The following is a 21,029-nucleotide window of genomic DNA, read 5'->3' as shown; positions in this document are numbered from 1 at the left end:
GTAAAGGACCAGGTTATTTGTAGGACTCTAGCACTGACCTTGTGGAGTTTGTTAAATCCAAATTCTTAGTCCATTTAATTTTGAAAATGAGGATAGAACCTATTTGAAGACTGCTGTATATTCTTAATTGACGAGAGTAGGAACTTTTTTCTTCTCTTTGCCATTATGTCATGAAAAATAATGCATGGTTATAATTTTATGCAAACATGAGAGTTAAGCATTTCAAACAAGATATAGAGCAAGGAGTTAAGTGCAAAACACCGGCCAACATGCAGTTTTTATATTTAGAGAATATCAGTGTAAATTTCCAAACATACCAAGTCTCGAAAAGAAGGGACAGCTAAGTCATGCAGATGTCTATATATATCTAGACCTTTTGTGGTAGAATTAGCAGTGAAAGCACAAAACAAGCAAATGTCAGACACAGAAATAATCAACCAATCGAAGCAGAAGAAGGAAAAAAGGTGTCAGATGATGGAAGGAGCAAAAAGCACCGAGGATCCTGATAGTAGTGTTTGTAAGAATAAAGGGAGCGGCGGTATATGGACAATATTTATGCATGCAGATACTACAGATATGTGGCTGATGACCTTTGGGATCCTTGGCGCCGTAGGTGATGGTCTTTCAACGCCCATCATGCTTCTCCTCACAGGCAAGATCATGAACAGTATGGGCAATGGTGCATTCTCCAGTTCTCTTTCTACTGACGATATTGACAAGGTGATGGATCCTTTATCCTCGCAATTTCTTATATCAATTGTATATGCTTAATCTCTCCATTTTATTCTGCAGAATGTGGTGAATGTGCTCTATGTGGCATGTGGGTCATTTGTAGCTTCCTTCATAGGTTAATCCATTCTCCCTGTCTTCTCCTCATGTTACCTCTTTTTCTCTTTTGTTGGGATCCATTGCTTACATCTAGTATTGGCACTTGAAGAAGGATACTGCTGGACAAGGACAGGAGCAAAGCAGGCCACACGAATGAGATCTAAATACCTAAAAGCCATACTGAGACAGGACATAGAATATTTTGATCTCAATGGGGCCTCTATGGCAGATGTCATCACCAGTGTCTCCAGTGATAGCCTTATAATTCAGGATGTCCTCAGTGAAAAGGTACGTCTCCAATTTATTCTCTTTGCTCTCCCACGAGAAATTATCCCAGAAAAGATGAGGATCTTTGCAGGTGAACAAAGGTATGACCACAAAGTATATCAAAAGTTACCATATTAAGCTGATTATGTTGCAGGTGCCAAACTTCATAACAAACTGTGCCAGCTTCTTTGGAAGTTTTATTATCGGATTTATTCGGGTCTGGAGGCTGGCCTTGGCACTCCTGCCCACAGTTGTGCTCCTAATAATACCCGGACTCATGTATGGGAGGATATTGACGAGCCTTGCCCAGAAGACACAAACAGAGTTCAACAAGGCTGGGGCCATAATTGAACAGGCCATTTCCTCCATTCGTACTGTCTATTCCTTTGTCATGGAGAGCAAGACCATGACAGAGTTCACCTTAGCCCTTGAAAGCTCTGTCAAGCTTGGCATCTACCAAGGACTAATCAAGGGCATCACCATGGGAAGCAACAGCATAACATATGCTATTTGGACCTTGGTGGCATTGTACGGGACCCACCTCATCATCAACCACGCTGCCCAGGGCGGTGACATCTTTGCTACTGGATATTCAGTAGTCAATGGTGGCCTGTAAGTTTCCCCACTTAACTGCACTCACAGGCACAACACGCACAAGCACACCCCTCGGTAGGCTTTCCTAATGAATATTTTGTTACTGACAAATGGAAACAGCGCATTTGGAATGGGCCTTTCCAATGTGAAATACTTTGCAGAAGCAATATCTGCAAGTGATCGCATTGTTGAGGTTATAAAAAGAGTACCCAAGATTGATTCAGAGAATAGCAGAGGAGAGAGTCTAGAGAGTGTTTCAGGGGAGTTGGAGTTCAGAGAGGTAGAATTTTCATATCCATCTAGGCCGATGAATCAAATCTTAAAGGATTTCAACCTGAAGGTCCCAGCTGGGCAAACAATGGCATTGGTAGGTAGCAGTGGCTCAGGCAAGTCAACAGTGATTGCATTGTTGGAGAGGTTTTATGACCCGGATAGGGGTGAGATTCTACTGGATGGTATAAATATCAGGAAGCTTAACCTTAAGTGGTTGAGAGAGCAGATGGGATTGGTAAGCCAAGAACCAGCTCTATTTGCGACGTCTATCAAGGAGAATATATTGTTTGGAAAGGAAGATGCATCTGTTGGAGAAGTGGTGGCAGCTGCTAAGGCCTCCAATGCCCATGATTTCATCTCTCAACTGCCTCAAGGATACGACACACGGGTTAGCTGCTTTAGCTCCTATCCCTTTGGTTATAACTTACACTTCCGGTTTGTTCTCAATACTTTGCATAGATGCATTATAAAAAAAAGATTATTTCCTAGCTCATCTTGATAAAACCTCCTTTTTGACTTGCACATAAGAACACCAATATCAGACAAGCTCTAAATTCCTAGGAATGAGATGTAAGGCATCAAGAAAAGTTCACTAAAAAGGCTATATGATTAATGATAGTAAAGTCTACTCTCTGAAAATTCCCACCTTCTGCTTTGAAGCCAAGTTGATGAAGTTATACTTGCAATTTCCTGTTTCTTATTCAGAAAGATTGTAGTAAGAACCCCCCTGGTATCCTCAGTTGTTTTACAAAGCCTTTTAAATTCAGGGAGGACTGCTGCATCTCCCACACTCAGCATGCACATGCACATGCACATGCACAGACACAGCATGCACACATGCCAACAATGGCATAAAATCACATAAAACATCTATTTGTAACTAAGAGACATTCAGAAATAACTTGGGATGACTTCCAAATATGATGTATAAAATGATGCTGTCAACAGTTTACTATATCAAATAACCCATGATAGGACAAAAATTGTACACAAGTACATGCATGTGTTCACATATACATATTAGCCTAGTCGTCAAGTTTATTATAAATGTCAATTACTCGATTCAACAGACAAGACATATTTATGCAGAGGCTATGGTAACTGCTTCAGTTTTCCTGGGTTGAAATTCAAGACCAGACTAGGATCATTGTTCAAACAATATATGAATCTGTTTTAGGCTCAACTCCATATCTGAAACAGGTACATAGGACTGTAAATCTAAAAATATAAGAATCTTGTACCACAAATTTAGTTGAATGATCGCATAGCAATACAACCAGTCAAGACTTCAGAGACATACAAGAAGTCTTCTGCATCACTAGGCTTTAAGCATGAAAGCCTGCTTAAAGCCAGAGAGATTGCAAGTAGTGTCTGCAGCTAAAATTTGCTAACATTAAAGCATACATTAGAAATGCAAGCTGTGCCTTATTTGTAAAAGACAAAAGTGTGGGTTGTAGGTATGTATATTTTGACTAAGTTTTGGACCATGGTGTGGCATAAGAAGATCTTAGTTCTAATTAAGTTGTTTGTGATTTTCAGAAAACACGTGTCTCTAAACTTCGGTGTCAAATGTTATATTTGTCAGGGGGCGTAAGAATATTATTCATCACTACTTTTTGCAATAATTGGAGAACCTTGGGTTCCTTTTGTTTCCTCAACAATAACCAGTATGCTCATAATCCAAACAGGTAGGAGAGAGGGGGCTTCAGATGTCTGGAGGCCAGAAACAAAGAATAGCAATTGCAAGGGCTATAGTCAGGTCACCAAAAATCCTTCTACTCGATGAGGCCACAAGCGCACTAGATTCTGAATCTGAGCAAATAGTTCAAGCTGCACTTGACCTGGCCTCAGTTGGTAGGACAACAGTTATGATTGCACACCGTTTATCCACCATAAGGAACGCCAACATTATAATGGTGGTTCAGGATGGTCGGATCATTGAAAAGGGTTCCCATGACAACCTGATGTGCAATGAAGACGGCCTTTATCCCTCCCTAATTCGCGTGCAACTGGCAACAATAGCAAAAGAAGAACAAGGAGAATCATCTGTTGGGAATTTAACGCCTAAATCCCCTAATGCAACGGAAACGCGGTATAGAAAAAGTACACCAAGATTTACGAGGTTCGGCAACTGCCTACGTCCTCGGGAGCTACACAGATAATTTCTTATTAATCAAACAAGAAATTACAATTTTAGGAGCAGATCCCTAGACTGGGATTTCTCAAATAAACACTGTAGCTACAGTGTTAATAATCAAAGGGTATGAACCCTTTCAATTCTCAACTTGAGAATAAATGATACCCCACAATTAAACCCTCTTTAATTCTCTCTCTCTCTCTCTTCTTAAATCCCCTCTCTCTCTCTTCTTAAATCCCTTTTAATCTCCCCTCAAAAATCCCGTTGAGTGCTGGAGAGAAAATCGCCTCTGCGATTTTAGGGCAGCCGCCGCCACCAGAGAAGGAGAAATCGGAGGAGAGGGGGAAGAATCAGCTTCGGCAGCAAAACCCTAGGCTGGAGGGGGGGTTTTATAGGCGAGTGGATGGCCTGGCGACAGCCTGTCGCCAGCTGCCCGCGGACGCCAAAAGGGGGGCGAACGCAGAGGTCGAAGAGAAAACGCAGAGCTCGAATGGGGGGGTCGAACGCAGACTTCGAAGGGTGCGTTCGCCCAACTCTGCGTTCGCCGAAGTGTGCGTTCACCGAAGGATTGCGTTCGCCGACTTCGCCTGCGTCATCTCCGCCTTTCTCGAGCTCGTCGGAGCTCCTCCGTCGCCGGCGGAGGTGAGTTTGATCTACACATTTCAACAATCTCCCACTTGGAGATCAAACCGCCGTCAATCAGGCTATCTCATCAAGCTCCTCTCCTGTGTGGCTCCGCCCTCATCATCTATGCATGAAGGCCAACTGAAGTTGCGCACAACTCCAGTTTCTGAACTGTCACCGTCTTTGTTAACATGTCTGCTGGATTCTTACTTCCTGGAATCTTTTCCAGTTTCAACACGTCATCTTCCAACAGGGATCTGATGAAGTGGTACCGAAGCGCAATATGCTTCATTCTAGAATGAAATGCTGAATTCTTCGCCAAGTGTATCACACTCTGACTATCACTGTGCAAAACATTCTTCTCCTGTTTGAATCCCAGCTCTGTCAACAAACCCTGAAGCCATATCATCTCTTTACTGGCTTCAGTCACTGCAACGTACTCAGCTTCTGTAGTGGATAGGGTAACGATCTTCTGTACCTGTGACATCCAACTAACAGCTGTAGTTCCAACGGTGAATACATAGCCGGTGGTGCTTCTTCGGTGATCAACTTCACCGCCGAAGTCTGCATCTACGTACCCTTGCACTTCTACCTCTCCCTTACCAAAGTGCAAACACTTCTGTGTGGTGCCTCGTAGATATCTCAGAATCCACTTGACCGCTTCCCAATAAGCTTTTCCTGGATTCGACATAAACCGGCTGACCACTCCCACTGCATGGCCAATGTCTGGTCTCGTACAGACCATAGCGTACATCAAGCTTCCGATAGCTGAGGCGTAAGGTACCTGAGCCATACTCTCTTTCTCTTCTTCTGACTGAGGAGACTGATCCTTCGACAGACGAAAATGGCTAGCCAAGGGTGTGCTCACAGGCTTGGCGTCGCCCATGTTGAATCTCTGCAAAACACGGTTGATGTACTCCGTCTGAGATAACTGCAAGAGACCTCTCTTCTTATCTCTCGTGATTTGCATTCCAAGGATCTTCTTCGCTGGACCCAAGTCCTTCATGTCAAACTCCTTTGACAGCTGCTGCTTCAAACTCTTGATATCTTTCATATCTGCTCCTGCAACCAACATATCATCAACATACAGCAGTAGGATGATATAGCTGGACTGATATCTTTTGAAGTAGCAACAGTGGTCGGCGTTACACTTCTGGAAACCTTCCTTGTGCATCTTGTGCATGAAGCCGTCAAACTTCTTGTACCACTGTCTTGGGGCTTGTTTCAGGCCATACAAGCTCTTCTTGAGTCTGCACACCAGGTTCTTCTTCTTTTCTTCTGAGAAACCTTCTGGCTGGTGCATGTATATCTCCTCTTCTAGATTTCCGTGAAGAAACGCCGTCTTCACGTCTAACTGCTCGAGATGAAGATCTTCAATTGCTACAATACTCATCACGGTCCTGATAGTATTTAGCTTCACCACGGGAGCAAAAATATCGGTGTAGTCAATTCCTTCCTTCTGCTGGAAACCTTTGACAACTAGCCGGGCTTTATATCTTCTAGAACCATCATGCTCCTCTTTCACCCGGTACACCCATTTGTTGTGGAGTGCCTTCTTACCTGTGGGCAACTCAGCTAGTTCCCACCTGGTTTGAGATGAGAGACTTCATCTCATCTTTCATGGCAAGCTCCCACTTGCTCGCATCTCCACACTGACAAGCTTCATCAAAGTTTTCAGGCTCCCCACCATCTGTCAACAACAGATAGTTCATGTATCTCCTGTTGGGTACAGGAGGACGAGAAGATCTTCTTAATATCGGAGCTGGCGCGTCGGGCTCCTGCGCACCATCTTGTCCAACAGGCTCTTCTTGCTGAGGACCCTCTGCATTGGGTTCTTCCGAGAGGTTACTCGGGACATCATCTGCATCTATAAATGTGGACTCGCTCTCTGAGTCATCTGTCTTGTGCATGTCCTTGTACATCACCTTCTCGTTGAATATCACATCTCTGCTCCTGATCACCTTCTTGTTTTCGTTGTCCCAAATGCGGTAGTCGAACTCATCTTCACCATAGCCGATGAAAGTGTATTTTTTTGACTTGGGATCAAGCTTATTTCTGCCTTGATCACTAATATGTACGTAAGCTACACAACCGAAAACTTTAAGATGTGAGAGTTTTACCTTCTTTTCGCACCATACCTCCTCTGGTATTCTGTGCTCCAATGAAACCGATGGACCTCGGTTGATTAAGTAAGCTGCTGTGTTGACCGCTTCTGTCCAGAACTGCTTCGGTAGGCCTGACTGTACCCGAATGCTTCTGGCTCTCTCTGTCAACGTTCGGTTCATCCGCTCAGCTACACTATTTTGCTGAGGCGTACCGGGCACGGTTCTCTCCATTCTGATTCCGTGCTCATAGCAGAACTTCTTGAATCCGGTGTCTTCATACTCACCGCCATTGTCGGTCCTGAGCTTCTTTATTCTCAGACCGGTCTCATTCTCGACCATAGCTTTCCATCTCCTGAAAGCTTCAAATGCTTCTGACTTATGCTTCAGAAAGTAGACCCACACTTTCCGAGAGTGATCATCGATAAAAGTCACGAAGTAGTGTTTTCCACCAATGGACGCGGTGGTTGTTGGTCCCCACACATCTGAGTGAACGAGCTCTAGCTTCTGCTTCCTGGGGGTTCTGCCACTTGTCTGAAAGCTGACTCTCTTCTGCTTTCCAAGTATACATTCTTCACACATATCCATCTCCACTGACTGCAGTCCTGGGAGTTTTCCCTTTGTGTGCATGATTTTCATCCCCTTCTCACTCATATGACCGAGTCTCTGGTGCCACAGCTTTGAAGTCTCATTGCCTGCTGCAACTGAGATCAAACAACGTGCACCTGCTGTCATATACAGGGTATCAGTCTTTCTGCCTCGGGCAATAGTCATTGCGCCCTTTGAGATCTTCCAATCATCTCCATGGAAGGTCGTGGTATATCCTTCGCCAGCCAACTGGCCTACGGATATTAAATTCTTTCTCAGGTCGGGAATATGCCTGACATCCTTCAGCTCCCATACTGACCCGTTCAACTTAATTTTCACCACGCCTTTGCCCACAATAGCACATGGTTGATCATCACCAAGATATACGTATCCAAGATTTCTGGGGGTATATTTCTCGAAGAATTCTTTCTGAGAGGTAGCATGGAATGACGCTCCTGAATCTAACACCCAAGATTCCTCCTTGCTCTCTAAAGAGCATATCAATGCGTCATCTCCTCCTGAAGTGGAGGTGACATTCACCTCTGCCTTCGCTTCCTTCTCCTTCTGTGCGCTCTTGCACTGATTCTTGTAATGCCCGGTCTTTCCACAATTCCAACACTCGATAGCCTTCGAGCTGTTGCTTGGATTCCTTGATTTGGACCTCCTGTCCTTTGATCTACCTCTGAAGTTTGATTTTCCTCGTCCGTTTCCTCTGGTTGAATTTCTACCTCTTGACTCTGTATGCAATACTGAAGAGGTTGTAGCTTCACCAGTCTCTCGCCGTCGGATCTCCTCACTGAGAACCAAATCACGAACGTCGCCGAACTTCAACTTTTTCTTTCCCGACGAGCTACTCACAGCTGTGACTGTAGCATTCCAACTCTCTGGTAGGGAAGACAACAATATCAACGCCCGAACTTCTTCATCAAACTCAATCTCAACTGAACTCAATTGGGTTGTAACCGTATTAAGTTCATTGAGGTGTTGTGCTACTGACGCGCCTTCCGCCATTTTCAGATTGAATAACAAGGATATTAAGTTGGATATATTGTCTAAAAATCTGAATTTGTCTTTACAAGAGGAAAATAGATATTGGTTATTTTCATTGTAAAGTCCTGTATATAGAGGTTATACTTTAGAGTTTTTACTATCAGTTTTAAAATCTCATATGTTTCTGATACCAGTTGTTGGGAATTTAACGCCTAAATCCCCTAATGCAACGGAAACGCGGTATAGAAAAAGTACACCAAGATTTACGAGGTTCGGCAACTGCCTACGTCCTCGGGAGCCACACAGATAATTTCTTATTAATCAAACAAGAAATTACAATTTTAGGAGCAGATCCCTAGACTGGAATTTCTCAAATAAACACTGTAGCTACAGTGTTAATAATCAAAGGGTATGAACCCTTTCAATTCTCAACTTGAGAATAAATGATACCCCACAATTAAACCCTCTTTAATTCTCTCTCTCTCTCTCTTCTTAAATCCCCTCTCTCTCTCTTCTTAAATCCCTTTTAATCTCCCCTCAAAAATCCCGTTGAGTGCTGGAGAGAAAATCGCCTCTGCGATTTTAGGGCAGCCGCCGCCACCAGAGAAGGAGAAATCGGAGGAGAGGGGGAAGTTCTTCAGCAGCTAAACCCTAGGGCATGGGGTCTCTTTTATAGGCGGAGGTGGAGGGCTGGCGACAGCCTGTCGCCAGCGACTGCTTCGACGCCAAATTCGAGGCCGAACGCAGAGGTGGGAGCGCTCGAACGCAAAGGACGCCATCGCCAAACGCAGGGTTGCGTTCGAACGCAGAGTTGGGTGGAGGCGCTCGCACGGTTCACCGAAGGATTGCGTTCGCCGACTTCGCCTGCGTCATCTCCGCCTTTCTCGAGCTCGTCGGAGCTCCTCCGCCGTCGGTGACAACCGGAGCTCGCCTGCGTCATCCTGGAGCTCGTCAGAGCTCCTCGTCGCCGGAGGTTGGTATCCACCCCTAACCTAACATCATCATCCAGGGTTGCTGCCTTGGAAATGGAACCCTCAACCAGCAAGAAGATAAGCCAAGGTTTCTCGTCAGTTAGTCCATGCAGTCCAGCTAGGTAAAATTTAAAGATGGACCAGAAAAGGTTCAATCATAGCCCACAATTGTTCACAGATGACACAGAATATGAACTTTCAAACGATCTCATAGACAGATAAATAGGAACAGAATCAAGAAAGTTCTGAAGCCATTTATAGAACCAACTCCTCATCTGAATGCAAATCTAATGATCCATCCTGCTATGCTGAATATGTTACTATTTACCCAAATCTACACCCAGAATCAGCACATTGCTTCCAAATTTAGACAGATAAATAGGAACAGAATCAAGAAAGTTCTGAAGCCATTTATAGAACCAACTCCTCATCTGAATGCAAATCTAATGATCCATCCTGCTATGCTGAATATGTTACTATTTACCCAAATCTACACCCAGAATCAGCACATTGCTTTTTTTTATGGCTCCCCCCCCCCCCGTGTAACTTGCCTACCTAGTCCCTTCAGAAGTTAGGCTCAACATTTAATTTTCTCCCAAAAGGATGATCCCACTGTGGCAACCAAATTATGTTTGATGAGTACTTAAAACATTTATCGTCTGCTTTCTACAAATGTTTCAGTTCTGTATATGTATGCAAATTTCATTTTGGCTAGGCATTTCCACAACATTGCGGCAGTAGCAGGAAGGGAGCCTTGTCAATCCAGTGAGCAGAAACAGCACCTGTTAGTTCCATCCTTTTGGAGAATGTTCTTGTTGAGCATGCCTGAATGGAAGTATGCAGCAATTGGGTGCTTCAACGCATTTATTGTCGGAGGAATACAGCCGTTTAGTGCATTCACCATGGGAAGCTTGACATCTACCTACTTTCTAAGAGATCAGAATGAGATCAAGAAAAAGACAACGATCCACTCCCTCATTTTCCTCTTTATATCGATCTTCTCCTTCTTGACCAACATTGGGCAGCACTACAGTTTTGGAGTGACAGGGGAATACCTCACAAAGCAGGTGAGGCACCTGATGCTGTCTAAGATGCTGGCTTTTGAAGTTGGTTGGTTTGATCAAGAGGAGAACTCCCCTGGAGCCATCTACTCTCAATTTGCTAATGATACTTACATGGTCAGTATGAAAAATTCTTCTCTTACACTTTTTAAAGTAAACCTCAGCTGCTATTGCAAAAGAAAATTATTCAGGACTGAGAAAACTCAGCCTTCACATGACGTCACTGAGCCACCTGCTTATTTAATCCAGTGTAACTTAATACTAAAAAAGTTATGCATTGGCAGGTGAAATCTTTGGTAGGTGATAGAATGTCTCTCCTCATCCAGACATTCTCAGCTATTATGATTGCTTTCACAATGGGCTTGATCATTGCATGGCGTCTAGCCCTTGTGATGATTACTACACAACCCATCGTCATCCTCTGCTTCTACTACCGCAAAGCACTCTTGAAGAGCATGTCCAAAGATGCAGTCAAGGGCCAATCAGAAAGCAGCAAGGTAGCTGCTGAGGCCATTTCAAACCTCCGCACTGTTACTGCATTTTCCTCTCAGGATCGCATCCTTCGCCTCTTTGACCTTGCTCAGCAAGGCTTCTACCATCAGAGCATGTGCCAATCATGGTTGGCAGGCATAGTACTTGGCTTATCCCAGTGTCTGATGCGTTGTACCTTCGCCCTGGCTTTATGGTTCGTGATGTTTCTTTATCTCTTTTTTCATTAATGATAAGTCAAATGAGAAAATTTCCATAAAAATCAGTAACTACAATACCCTAATTAGTAGACTTTAGTCACTTATCAGTTTACATTCCACAGCGAGGAGATAAAGTAGCTCCGACTGAACTAGTTTTGCAAATGTTAAACCAGTGGATAAACCTGATACTGAAGAGATGATTTAACTTTCTCATAGGTATGGCAGCAGGCTCACAGTGCATGGCTACATCACCCCTAAGTCTTTATTCCAGACCTACTTAATCCTCGTCACTACTGGACGAGTTATTGCAGATGCTGGAAGCATGACAACTGACCTTGCAAAGGGTACTGATGCAATTAGCTCCATATTCTCAATGCTTGATCGAGTTTCCCAGATTGAACCCGAAGATTCTAATGGCTCTCGCCCTGAAAAAGTGAGTGGGAAGCTGGAGTTTCTTAATGTTGACTTTGAATACCCAGCACGACCAAATGTTATTGTCTTGAAGGGATTCTCCCTCCTCATTGAGGCTGGCAAGTCAACAGCACTTGTGGGCAAAAGTGGGTCCGGTAAGTCCACAATTATTGGGCTTATTGAGCGGTTCTACGACCCATATCAAGGAGAAATTAAGATTGATGGTAGGGATATAAAGTCTTACCACCTTCGCTCACTGAGGCGGCACATTGCATTGGTGGAACAAGAACCAATGCTCTTCTCAGGAAGCATCAAAGAAAACGTTGCATACGGGATTGAGGGTGTGATGGAGACAGAGGTAGAAGAAGCTGCACGAGCTGCTAATGCCCATGACTTCATTTGCAGACTTAAGGATGGCTATGACACATTGTGCGGGGATCGAGGGGTACAGTTATCAGGAGGGCAAAAGCAACGGATAGCTATCGCAAGGGCGATACTGAAGAGACCAACCATATTGCTACTAGATGAAGCAACAAGTGCGCTAGATAGTGAGTCGGAAAAAAAGGTGAAGGAGGCGCTAGAGAGAGTGATGGACAGAAGAACCAGCATAATTGTTGCACACCGGCTTAGTACCATACAGAACTGTGATCTTATTGCAGTGTTAGACAAAGGGGTCATGGTAGAGGAAGGAAACCACAGATCCCTCCTAGACAAGGGACCCAGTGGATTTTACTACAGGCTCCTCAAGCTCCAGCAAAACACAAAAGAATGTATTTAGGGAATTTCATATCAAAGCAAAAAAGTTCTTACCATTTAATTTTGAGAATTCTGATTCTTTTTTATTTGTTAGTAAAACAACTATTAATTTCTAGCTCAGGTTTGTTAATTTTACGAACTCAACTTCCATTTATTGAATGATCATAATAGTTCTTTCTACTTACATTGGATCCATATGGTGCAAAATTTTAATAAAGAAAAATCATATTTATGAACATAATTTAAACAACCTTTCAAATTTAATTTTAAAAAATCAGCCTCTAGCATTTCCAAACCCCAACAAACAGACGCATGGTATTACTCGCCCTGGAAATTTTCTGATTGCAAAGAAAATATCCCATTGTGAGATATCTTACCCTGAGAGCCAATTAATTATTTTTAGACTTGGTCATCACGAAAATTTCCTAGTCGCCGGTTGGAAAGTACCCAATCCGAGAGCTCTCAACCCCGAGAATGTTGTTAATTTAATCCTGCAGGTTGATTTATATTCCATCATCACAAGCATGACCTTAGTGGAGATTTTAGTGGAGATTTACTCTAGAGTATCTGGACTTCTGCAAATTGCATATGAACATCCTAAAGTTCCCTAGTGTACAAGAATGGTCATCAAGCATTCTCATCTGCAACTTCAAACTGAACATCTTACTTGGTAGACAACTTCAAATGTCACTACATGCATTTCTCATGAGTCGTGGACATTAAATAATAACTATACTTAGAGATGCATCATTTATCATTTCAGTCTAATCCGAGAAATAAGGCTCCATGAAATTTCACAAGTTACGCTACCAACTTTGTTCCTTTGCTCACTACTAATACCACAGTCCAAGACTTCTCCCAGTAGAATAACTATGGAGCAGGATTAATAATTAGCATAGCATAAGGCATCAACCCGATTCTAGTCTTTATAGGTTGATGCCTGATACCAAAGAAAATTAAGAAACTAACACCTGAAGTGGAACAATCTTTCTATCAATCCAATGAGAAGCATTAAATGAGGAGCCAGCCTACAGGATACACTTCAATAAATTCAATTATCCTGGATCCGTAGTTCGCCAATTTTCTTATTATATCAAGTTAAAGTGGTGACTTCCATGCCGTTCAAGAAAAGTATTACCATTTTTCATAAAAATTAGAAATATCTCATGCTTTTCTATATACCTATTAAGCTAGCTTTATAGGCAGCTGAATCTGCAAACCAAGCTATACCCAAAGATCTATCAAGATTTACAGCAGAATCAACCACCTGTTTACATAATAAGAACTAGTGTGCAAACATGGTCCCTACACTAAATTAACCCATGGGGAATTTCAAGGAAGAAAAGAAGAGAGCAAAAAGACACCCTCAGAGTATATCAAGTCACTAGGTAGCTTCACTGTCCATTCGATGAGTAGACAAGTCTATAAAGTTACTAGTAGGAGAAGGACATATTGCCTATTTATCAACCATTTTTTGAAATTCTCTACCTGATTTTGTCTCTTCATCCGATTTTCACCCCCAAAAAAGAAAAAGTCATCTGAACAACAGAAGTACTGATCCATTTTGCTTGTTCATACACTATGCATTTATTTGAAAACGTACAGTTCATACTAAAGAAGTTTCCCAAAACAAAGGAATCATGTGTCAAAAACTACAACATGCAGAAGTATTGATTGCACAATTTACACAACAACAATGGATTTGATCACAGCAGCTAATTATACTTGTGTAAAAAGATGTCTATAGCTATTGGCACAGATATTAATGCTTCAGGTTGCCTTTCTGAGAAGCCTAGTCACTGGCATGACACTATGGAGCAAAAGGTAAATGATAGCATTGAGACACATTGTCCGATATGCGTACAACAGGACACAAACTGAATATTTGACATAAGTGCATTAGGGATATGCTTTTCATAAGAAGCCCATTCAACTTACTTTCCGCCTAGTTTGAACAAAAACAAAGCTACAGATTTTCTCAGATTAGAAATAGGGGAAAATGTTTTATGCCAGTCAAGCATACCAAGTTACGTTTGCAGTCAAACCTGGTCCTGTATAAACAAAACAAATGTGGCAACCAGTTAAGCTACACTTTGCCAAACTGACAAAACACTCAGAAGCATGCTTTTGAAGTCCGACTCAAGCCTCTTCCACTTTTCTTTCTTCATTCAGCTTGCCCTCATCTAGATTATTAGGACTAAAAGCTTAGAAATGGATTGGACCACTGACAACAAGGATTTTCAATACTTTAATATTTTTCTCTAACATGATGATCTACCTAAACCACTTTCATAAGGTTTCTTTTTTCATCTACGCGCATCCCACCACCAACAGTGGAAAAGCTTGCTCAAGAACCGAGAGCCACAGTTCAGCTTTTTTCCCTTCTCTAGAACACATGATCACATCATAAAAGTCTTGTTATCGGTTTAGCAATGTCATAGTAGGTAAGAAAATGAGAGCCACTCAAAAAATACAGACCAATTATGACCAGTTGCAGTTGAAGCTATTTAAGGAAGTATCTAGATATCTTCTAGTGACACCAATCAGCACATATTCTCTGTTAACGAGAGTATTTAAGACTTCACATCCATACAAATTATAAGTCCCAAGGATACCCACAGAAAACATATACAATTCGCTGATTTCAGAGTTTTACATCACCAGGATAAGAAGAAACCAAAAAGAATATATGAGACATACGAATGGATCATAGCAAAAAGGTCAATTTGTTTCTCTTTACCAGCAGATTAGCTATACTGAAGGATTATTTAGACAAGCAAATAATGATACCCAAAGAAAAATACATTCTCTTCCTTTTAGATGGTTCATAGAACAGAAAAGTTTATGGTTATATTCAAATACATCAATTTTCATGGTTTAGACAGAAAATTGACTATTTGCATTTAAGATAAAACAATAAACAGAAACTCCTAAAAGTTAATAGGAAATTAACAGAAAACGAGAAGAAAATTCACCTTTCTTAACCTCTTTAGCTTTCATGGCTGCCTTAATTGGAGCCACATCTACACAATCAATTGAAAGACCTGTGATGGTTTAAAGATATAGCAGTTGAAGGAGAAACATTTGGAACTCTGGAGCCCATGCCTTGAACTGGAATCCCTGCAGTTTTACTTTAAACATTATTCAGATATAGTACATCAGCTAGCCCTAACTAATATAGTATCAGAAAAGCATCCCTTATTAAGTTCGGAATCATTTTAAGGTAAAATGCAAAAAATGTGTTTCTACCCTCCCCTCTAACCTCTCCCTTCCCCGTTCCTTACACAACCAACATAGAAAATAAGGTGGTACTTTTTCTGATAAACATGTTGCAATAAGAAAAACTTTTAGGCTCTTTCAACTCCAATCAAGAAAACTAGAAGAAACAAAAAGTTACACCTATGAATCTCAAACAGAAAACTACTTACAAGAGGTGGGCAGAAAGTGTCAGAAGCTTATCCAGCGTATGAGGATGATCCATGAACTCGAAACCCTGCACTTTGACATTGAAAATAATGCATGTCCTTCGGATATTGTGCTTAAAGCAACAGGCACACATTTTGATGACAGGGAATTATTGCCAATGAACCAGGTTGGACAAAGCAAACCATACAGCAGCTTATACAAGCTGCGCAACAATAGTAGCTTATCAATAAGCACATAAATCAAACTAAATATAATGTGAGAATTGGATCTGACTGGATAGTGGTCTCACTCTCTTACTGAACAAAGAGAAAGTATGTGGTTGGATTGGAACACAGACCTCCCTCTTCAGAGTGCATATAGCCAATATTAACCTTTCCCTGGATTTTCTCCCACTAGTAGATGATCTATCTTTCTCTCACTATGATCTATCATTCCAAGGCTTTAAAAGTGTCCTCTTCAGAAATATTGGTAGCCACTTCCTAAACTTCACTAGCCATGTAGGAAGGTGTTCTGTAGGAAGGTGTTCTGGCAGTTGGTCCAAGAGGCTGTCCATCTTGATCCTTCTGAAAGTCTCTGAAAATGATTTTATAAATGCATTTTTTTATTTCAGACTTCTTGAAAAAGATCATCACAAAATGGGCTTTATAACACTTGCAACAGTCTCCTCCAGCTTGCAGGTGATGACGTCAAACCCTTTGGACCCTTTGGACTGCAAATGGTTGCCTGCTTTAGAGGTGATCGCTATGGTGTCTTCCACCAGTCCAATTTCAGCCGGTAAATGAGAAAATGAGAGGAAAATCTCAAGTGAGAATAATGTAAGAACCTCTTTCTGTCAGGTGAAATAGAGAACAAAAGAAAAAGCGTTGTAATTTAAATACTAACAGACCTGAGTCAACAGAGAGTAGGAGGCCCCCAATAAAACCCTTCTGATCCTTGACTGTTTTCTATAGCAAATGACAGCACATTTTTAGGTACAATGATGAATACTGTAAAGAAACTTTGACTGACGGTGCGGAAAAAGAATTACTTACCTGTTAAGGTTCTGAAAGGAGACACTACTTTGGGTTCAAGCGAGCCATGACTCAGCTCACCCTCCCCATGGGTAAAGCTGCAGACTGCAGTGGCACCTCTCGCACAAGTGACGGAAAATAATGACAGCGAATCAGCAAAAAACCTCCGTCTTCGTGCTAAGATTGCATCAGTTTGAGGCTGCAGAAAGGAATTCTCAGATTGTTGCAAACAGGGAATTCCCTGTCTAAAATAAAAAATACCGGGAGCGGTACTTACCTCTCTCTGTTTTTGGGATAACTTGCAAACATAGATTCATGTAACTCAATTAACTCCTTGCTCGCAGCGCAAAATATGCCATGATTATGGTCTTCTTGAAAGTCCTCTCACGAAATACTGCAGAAACAATACAAGAGTCAAAAAAATAATGCACAATAGCTAGTTAAAGTTATATACATGCAGATGGCCATACCAAATCCTTGGTTTGCGGGGTTGATAATGAAGTGGATGTCTTGTGAACCTGTCGAATCTATTGGTCTTTATTTCCTGAGAAAGTAAACATAATGTGCAAAGAGAAGATAGCATGGTAGGATAAATAAAAACAATTAAGTCCAAAACAGGTACCATAGATTCAGTTACCTGTCTCTGCCGCGGATGAACTGTTGTAAGTCGTAACAGGTTCTGTTGAGATACTTTGGCACCATGGTTGAGCGAGAGCCGCACAAGCCTACAAAAAAAATACCACACAAGTAAAACATTGTGTAAATGAGTGCAAACATAAGTTATATTCTAGCAGCTTTTAGTTTACCTTAGATTCCAACGAAAAGGCCTTGCTTTCAGGCACAAGTGGGATACTGTATTTCCATCTCTGTCAGTTTCACTGGTGTCAGCTCCTGCCTGAAAAGCAGCTTTGACACAGGTTCATCTGCAACCTATGACAAGAAAATACCAAGAAAATAATGTAATGTTATTACTTTTATTCTAAGTGCTTAGGGTTATTACTTTTATTCTAAGTGCTGGGTAAAGATCCGAATTTTCTATAGTAACCCCATGTCTTAAATCACGCAACAGTTTGGCTAAATGAGAAATGGCAGCAATGCTGAAGCACCCTCAAAGATTTCTGATATTCACAGTATGGAAAAATATGCCTTAGGTAGATATCCGACTTCACGTCCACTTGCATTTCTGAAGTTCCTAAATTCCTAGCTTAACACGAATTTTATTTATACTAATATTTAGTTAGGGCAGAAGTTGTTCACTGAGCAGGGAAAATCTTTTATAACAATGGCAGCAATGCTGAAGCACCCTCAAAGATTTCTGATATTCACAGTATGGAAAAATATGCCTTAGGTAGATATCCGACTTCACGTCCACTTGCATTTCTGAAGTTCCTAAATCCCTAGCTTAACACGAATTTTATTTATACTAATATTTAGTTAGGGCAGAAGTTGTTCACTGAGCAGGGAAAATCTTTTATAACAAAATCAAAAGCTGAGTTTGAGGCAAAATTATTTACAAACTTGATACTTTAGGATTTTCATATATGTGGACCTGAACTTATATATTTGAACGTAAATAACAAATAGAATTTATGATAATACAATTGCACAAAAGTCGATATAGCACCAACCATGAATGTCAATGTCTTTGTATGTCATACGACAATAATATATCTAATGTTGCTTGGGAGCTTTATCGATTCCAATAAGATGTGAATTGGGTCAAATGAGAAAGATCCAAATAAAAACTACTCAAACTGGAAAAGGATCAAAATCTGGATTCTAACCGTTGCAATTAAGGTAATCCAATTGAATTGGGTCTTTCAGAGACAAAAACCAATTCAGATCCTTAATAAATAAAGGACCAGCAACAACAGTCTACTTATTAGTAAATTGCTGTGGTTATCCATAAATAGCGTTGTTTATAACCCCAGTATGCAAGCGCAGTGCAATTTGGTATCTAATGGAAAAAACAAAATTGAGGGCTCCACCAACGATCTGCGTCCCTACCGTGTTAGATAAATCTAAGTAGTTGGTATTTCACTTTAACATTTTAAATTACTTTTGGCTTCACAACTAAAATCAATAGCTGTGTAGTAGTCTCTCACATAAGTCAACACAAGCCCACTTTCTCGTCCCTGTATAAAACCAATAAAGCTATTTTTCTAGTATCTAAACATTGGATTGAAACCTAGAGTAACCCCACAATAACTGGAAACGAAGCAAAGGCAATATACAAATAGATTAAAGCCAAATATTGAATGCTTTATACTAAAATTATCAAATCTTACTTTTTACTTGTTCAACATGTTTTCATTGTCAAATGCCCTCATTTAGCACAAGTTTCACAACGGAACCATGTTTACTTCTATTGACTATTAAACTCAAAAGAGTTTAGTAAAAAGTCATATACTTACTCAAGTAAGTTCGATTAATGATAGAAAATTTCCAGGTCTAATGGCGGAAACTTCAATGAAATTTAAACTGTCAGTACAAAATAAAAATTACTTACCTTGATTATGGTTCTGCAATAAAGTACCGCCTAGAGTTCAAGAGAGGAAGTTGCAGCTGGCACTTTTCATTCACACATGCGCTGGGTGAATCATAACATCGACAAATCTCTCTTCGTGCTAGGCTTGCGTCAGTTGAGGCTGCAGAAGAGAATTCTCGGATTGTCGCAAACAGGGAATGTTTCATCTAAAGTAAAAGTTACCTCTCTTCGTTTTTGGGATTCCTTGCAAGCATGGGTTCATGTAACTCAGTTAACTCTTTGTCAGCAGATCAAAATATGCCATGATTTTAGTTTTGAGAAGTTATGTTATGAAATAATACAGAAACAATATAAGAGTCAAAAATGCACTTAGCTAATCAAAAAGTCATATACATACAGATAGGGAATTCCATACCAAATCCTTGGAGTTTGCGGGGTTGACAATGAAGTGGATATCTTGTGAACTTGTCAAAGCTACCCGTCTTTATTTCCTGAAGAAGAAAACACAATGTGTGAGAGGACAAGATAGCTGGAACTTGGAAGGATAAATAAAAACAATAAAGTCCAAAAAGGTACACGAGACGTAGTTGCCCGTCTCTGCCGCGACATGAACTGGCGTAAGTCCTAACATGTTCTGTTGAGACAGTTAGTGCACAAGCCTACAAGAATACTACACAAGCGAAACATTGTGTAAATGAGTGCAAACATAAGTTATATTTGTTGGAAAGTTAGTTTTTAAACATGTAGCTAAAACTTTTGACCATAGAGTGGGTCCCACGAGTTTGTTTTGTTGGAAAGTTAGTTTTTAAACATGTAGCTAAAACTTTTGACCATAGAGTGGGTCCCACGAGTTTGTTTGATTGCCAAACTAAAAAAAATACATGTAGCTAAAACTTTTGACCATAGAGTGGGTCCCACGAGTTTGTTTGATTGCCAAACTAAAAAAAATGTGGATTTGCTGCTTCTTTTTTGTGGACCCTCATGTGATGTTGCCATTTGTTTAAATTCAAACACGAGTTCATTAAAGAAATTAGGCATCGACTGCCTAATTTCATTGAAAAATCAAGTATGTGGGCCCCACATGAATAGTAACTAATAATATTTTATTAGTGCATAGTGTTTTTCAAAACGCTATAAATAGACCTCAAATTCTTAAGGAAAATTCATTCCAAAAACAACAATCAATATATACAGATATATATTGTAGAATAATTGTGCTTAAAGCATTATTTGGCCTACTCCGGTGCAAGGATCCCAAGGTCAAATTGCTTCCAAGAACAGCAGTCCAGTACTTAAAGCATTATTTGGCCTACTCCGGTGCAAGGATCCCAAGGCCAAATTGCTTCCAGGAATAGAAGTCCAGTACTCTGGTGTGCATCAACCCAGTACTGTCAAGATCTCCTCGATCTATAAGGCAAAGATCTCCTTGATCTATCAGGCAAAGACCTCCTCGATCTATCAGGCAAAGATCTTCTCGATCTATCAGACCTTCTCGGTCTAGGCACTGTTCCTATGAGCACTAGCTATTCTACAATATATATCTGTATATAGGGCTGTCCATTTTACCCGCCGGCCTGGGGCCCGGCCCGGAGCCCGGCCTCGGCCCGGAAATCCGGGCCAGGCCGGGTTCCGGGCCCGGGTCCGGGTTGCCTCAGCGGCTCCCGGCCCGGGCCCGGCCCGGCCCGGAACAGTACGGCGCCGGGCATCATCCGGGCCGGGCAGCCCGGGCCCGGAGCCCGGCCCGTGTGGCAACGGTCACAAATCGTGACCGTTGCCGGAAAAAAGCCGGCCCGGCCCGGCCCGGCCCGGCCACC

General features: G+C 41.5%; 1 protein-coding gene and 1 long non-coding RNA gene across 22 annotated transcripts in view; one reads left to right on the top strand and one right to left on the bottom strand.

Annotated features, from left to right (window-relative positions):
* LOC109836697 overlaps positions 1–19,987 on the bottom strand; it is a 30,190-nt gene extending 10,203 nt beyond the window's left edge. For 8 of the 21 annotated variants that reach the window (XR_002246060.1, XR_002246068.1, XR_002246069.1 and 5 more), the window contains exons 1-11: positions 19,792–19,985; positions 19,237–19,706; positions 17,534–17,657; positions 17,365–17,452; positions 17,198–17,271; positions 17,005–17,121; positions 16,749–16,926; positions 16,604–16,661; positions 16,007–16,467; positions 15,720–15,919; positions 15,267–15,411 (exon numbers count right to left, since the gene is read on the bottom strand). This is a non-coding gene — a long non-coding RNA (uncharacterized LOC109836697). Of the gene's footprint in view, positions 1–15,266; positions 15,423–15,719; positions 15,920–16,006; positions 16,468–16,603; positions 16,662–16,748; positions 16,927–17,004; positions 17,122–17,197; positions 17,272–17,364; positions 17,453–17,533; positions 17,658–19,236; positions 19,707–19,791 lie in introns of all 21 variants that reach the window. The other 13 variants (XR_002246050.1, XR_002246064.1, XR_002246057.1 and 10 more) reach the window with 11 other exon arrangements.
* LOC109836696 (putative multidrug resistance protein) lies at positions 9,935–13,398 on the top strand. The gene is made up of 3 exons (XM_020404676.1): positions 9,935–10,552; positions 10,720–11,120; positions 11,341–13,398. Exons 1-3 carry the CDS (start codon positions 10,064–10,066, stop codon positions 12,311–12,313), a joined length of 1,863 nt encoding a protein of 620 aa, XP_020260265.1. The 5' UTR covers positions 9,935–10,063; the 3' UTR covers positions 12,314–13,398.

The sequence above is a fragment of the Asparagus officinalis genome, chromosome 4 (genome assembly GCF_001876935.1).
Source record: "Asparagus officinalis chromosome 4, Aspof.V1, whole genome shotgun sequence".
Classification (NCBI taxonomy): Eukaryota; Viridiplantae; Streptophyta; class Magnoliopsida; order Asparagales; family Asparagaceae; genus Asparagus; species Asparagus officinalis.
This window is presented reverse-complemented; position numbering and strand designations above follow the sequence as displayed.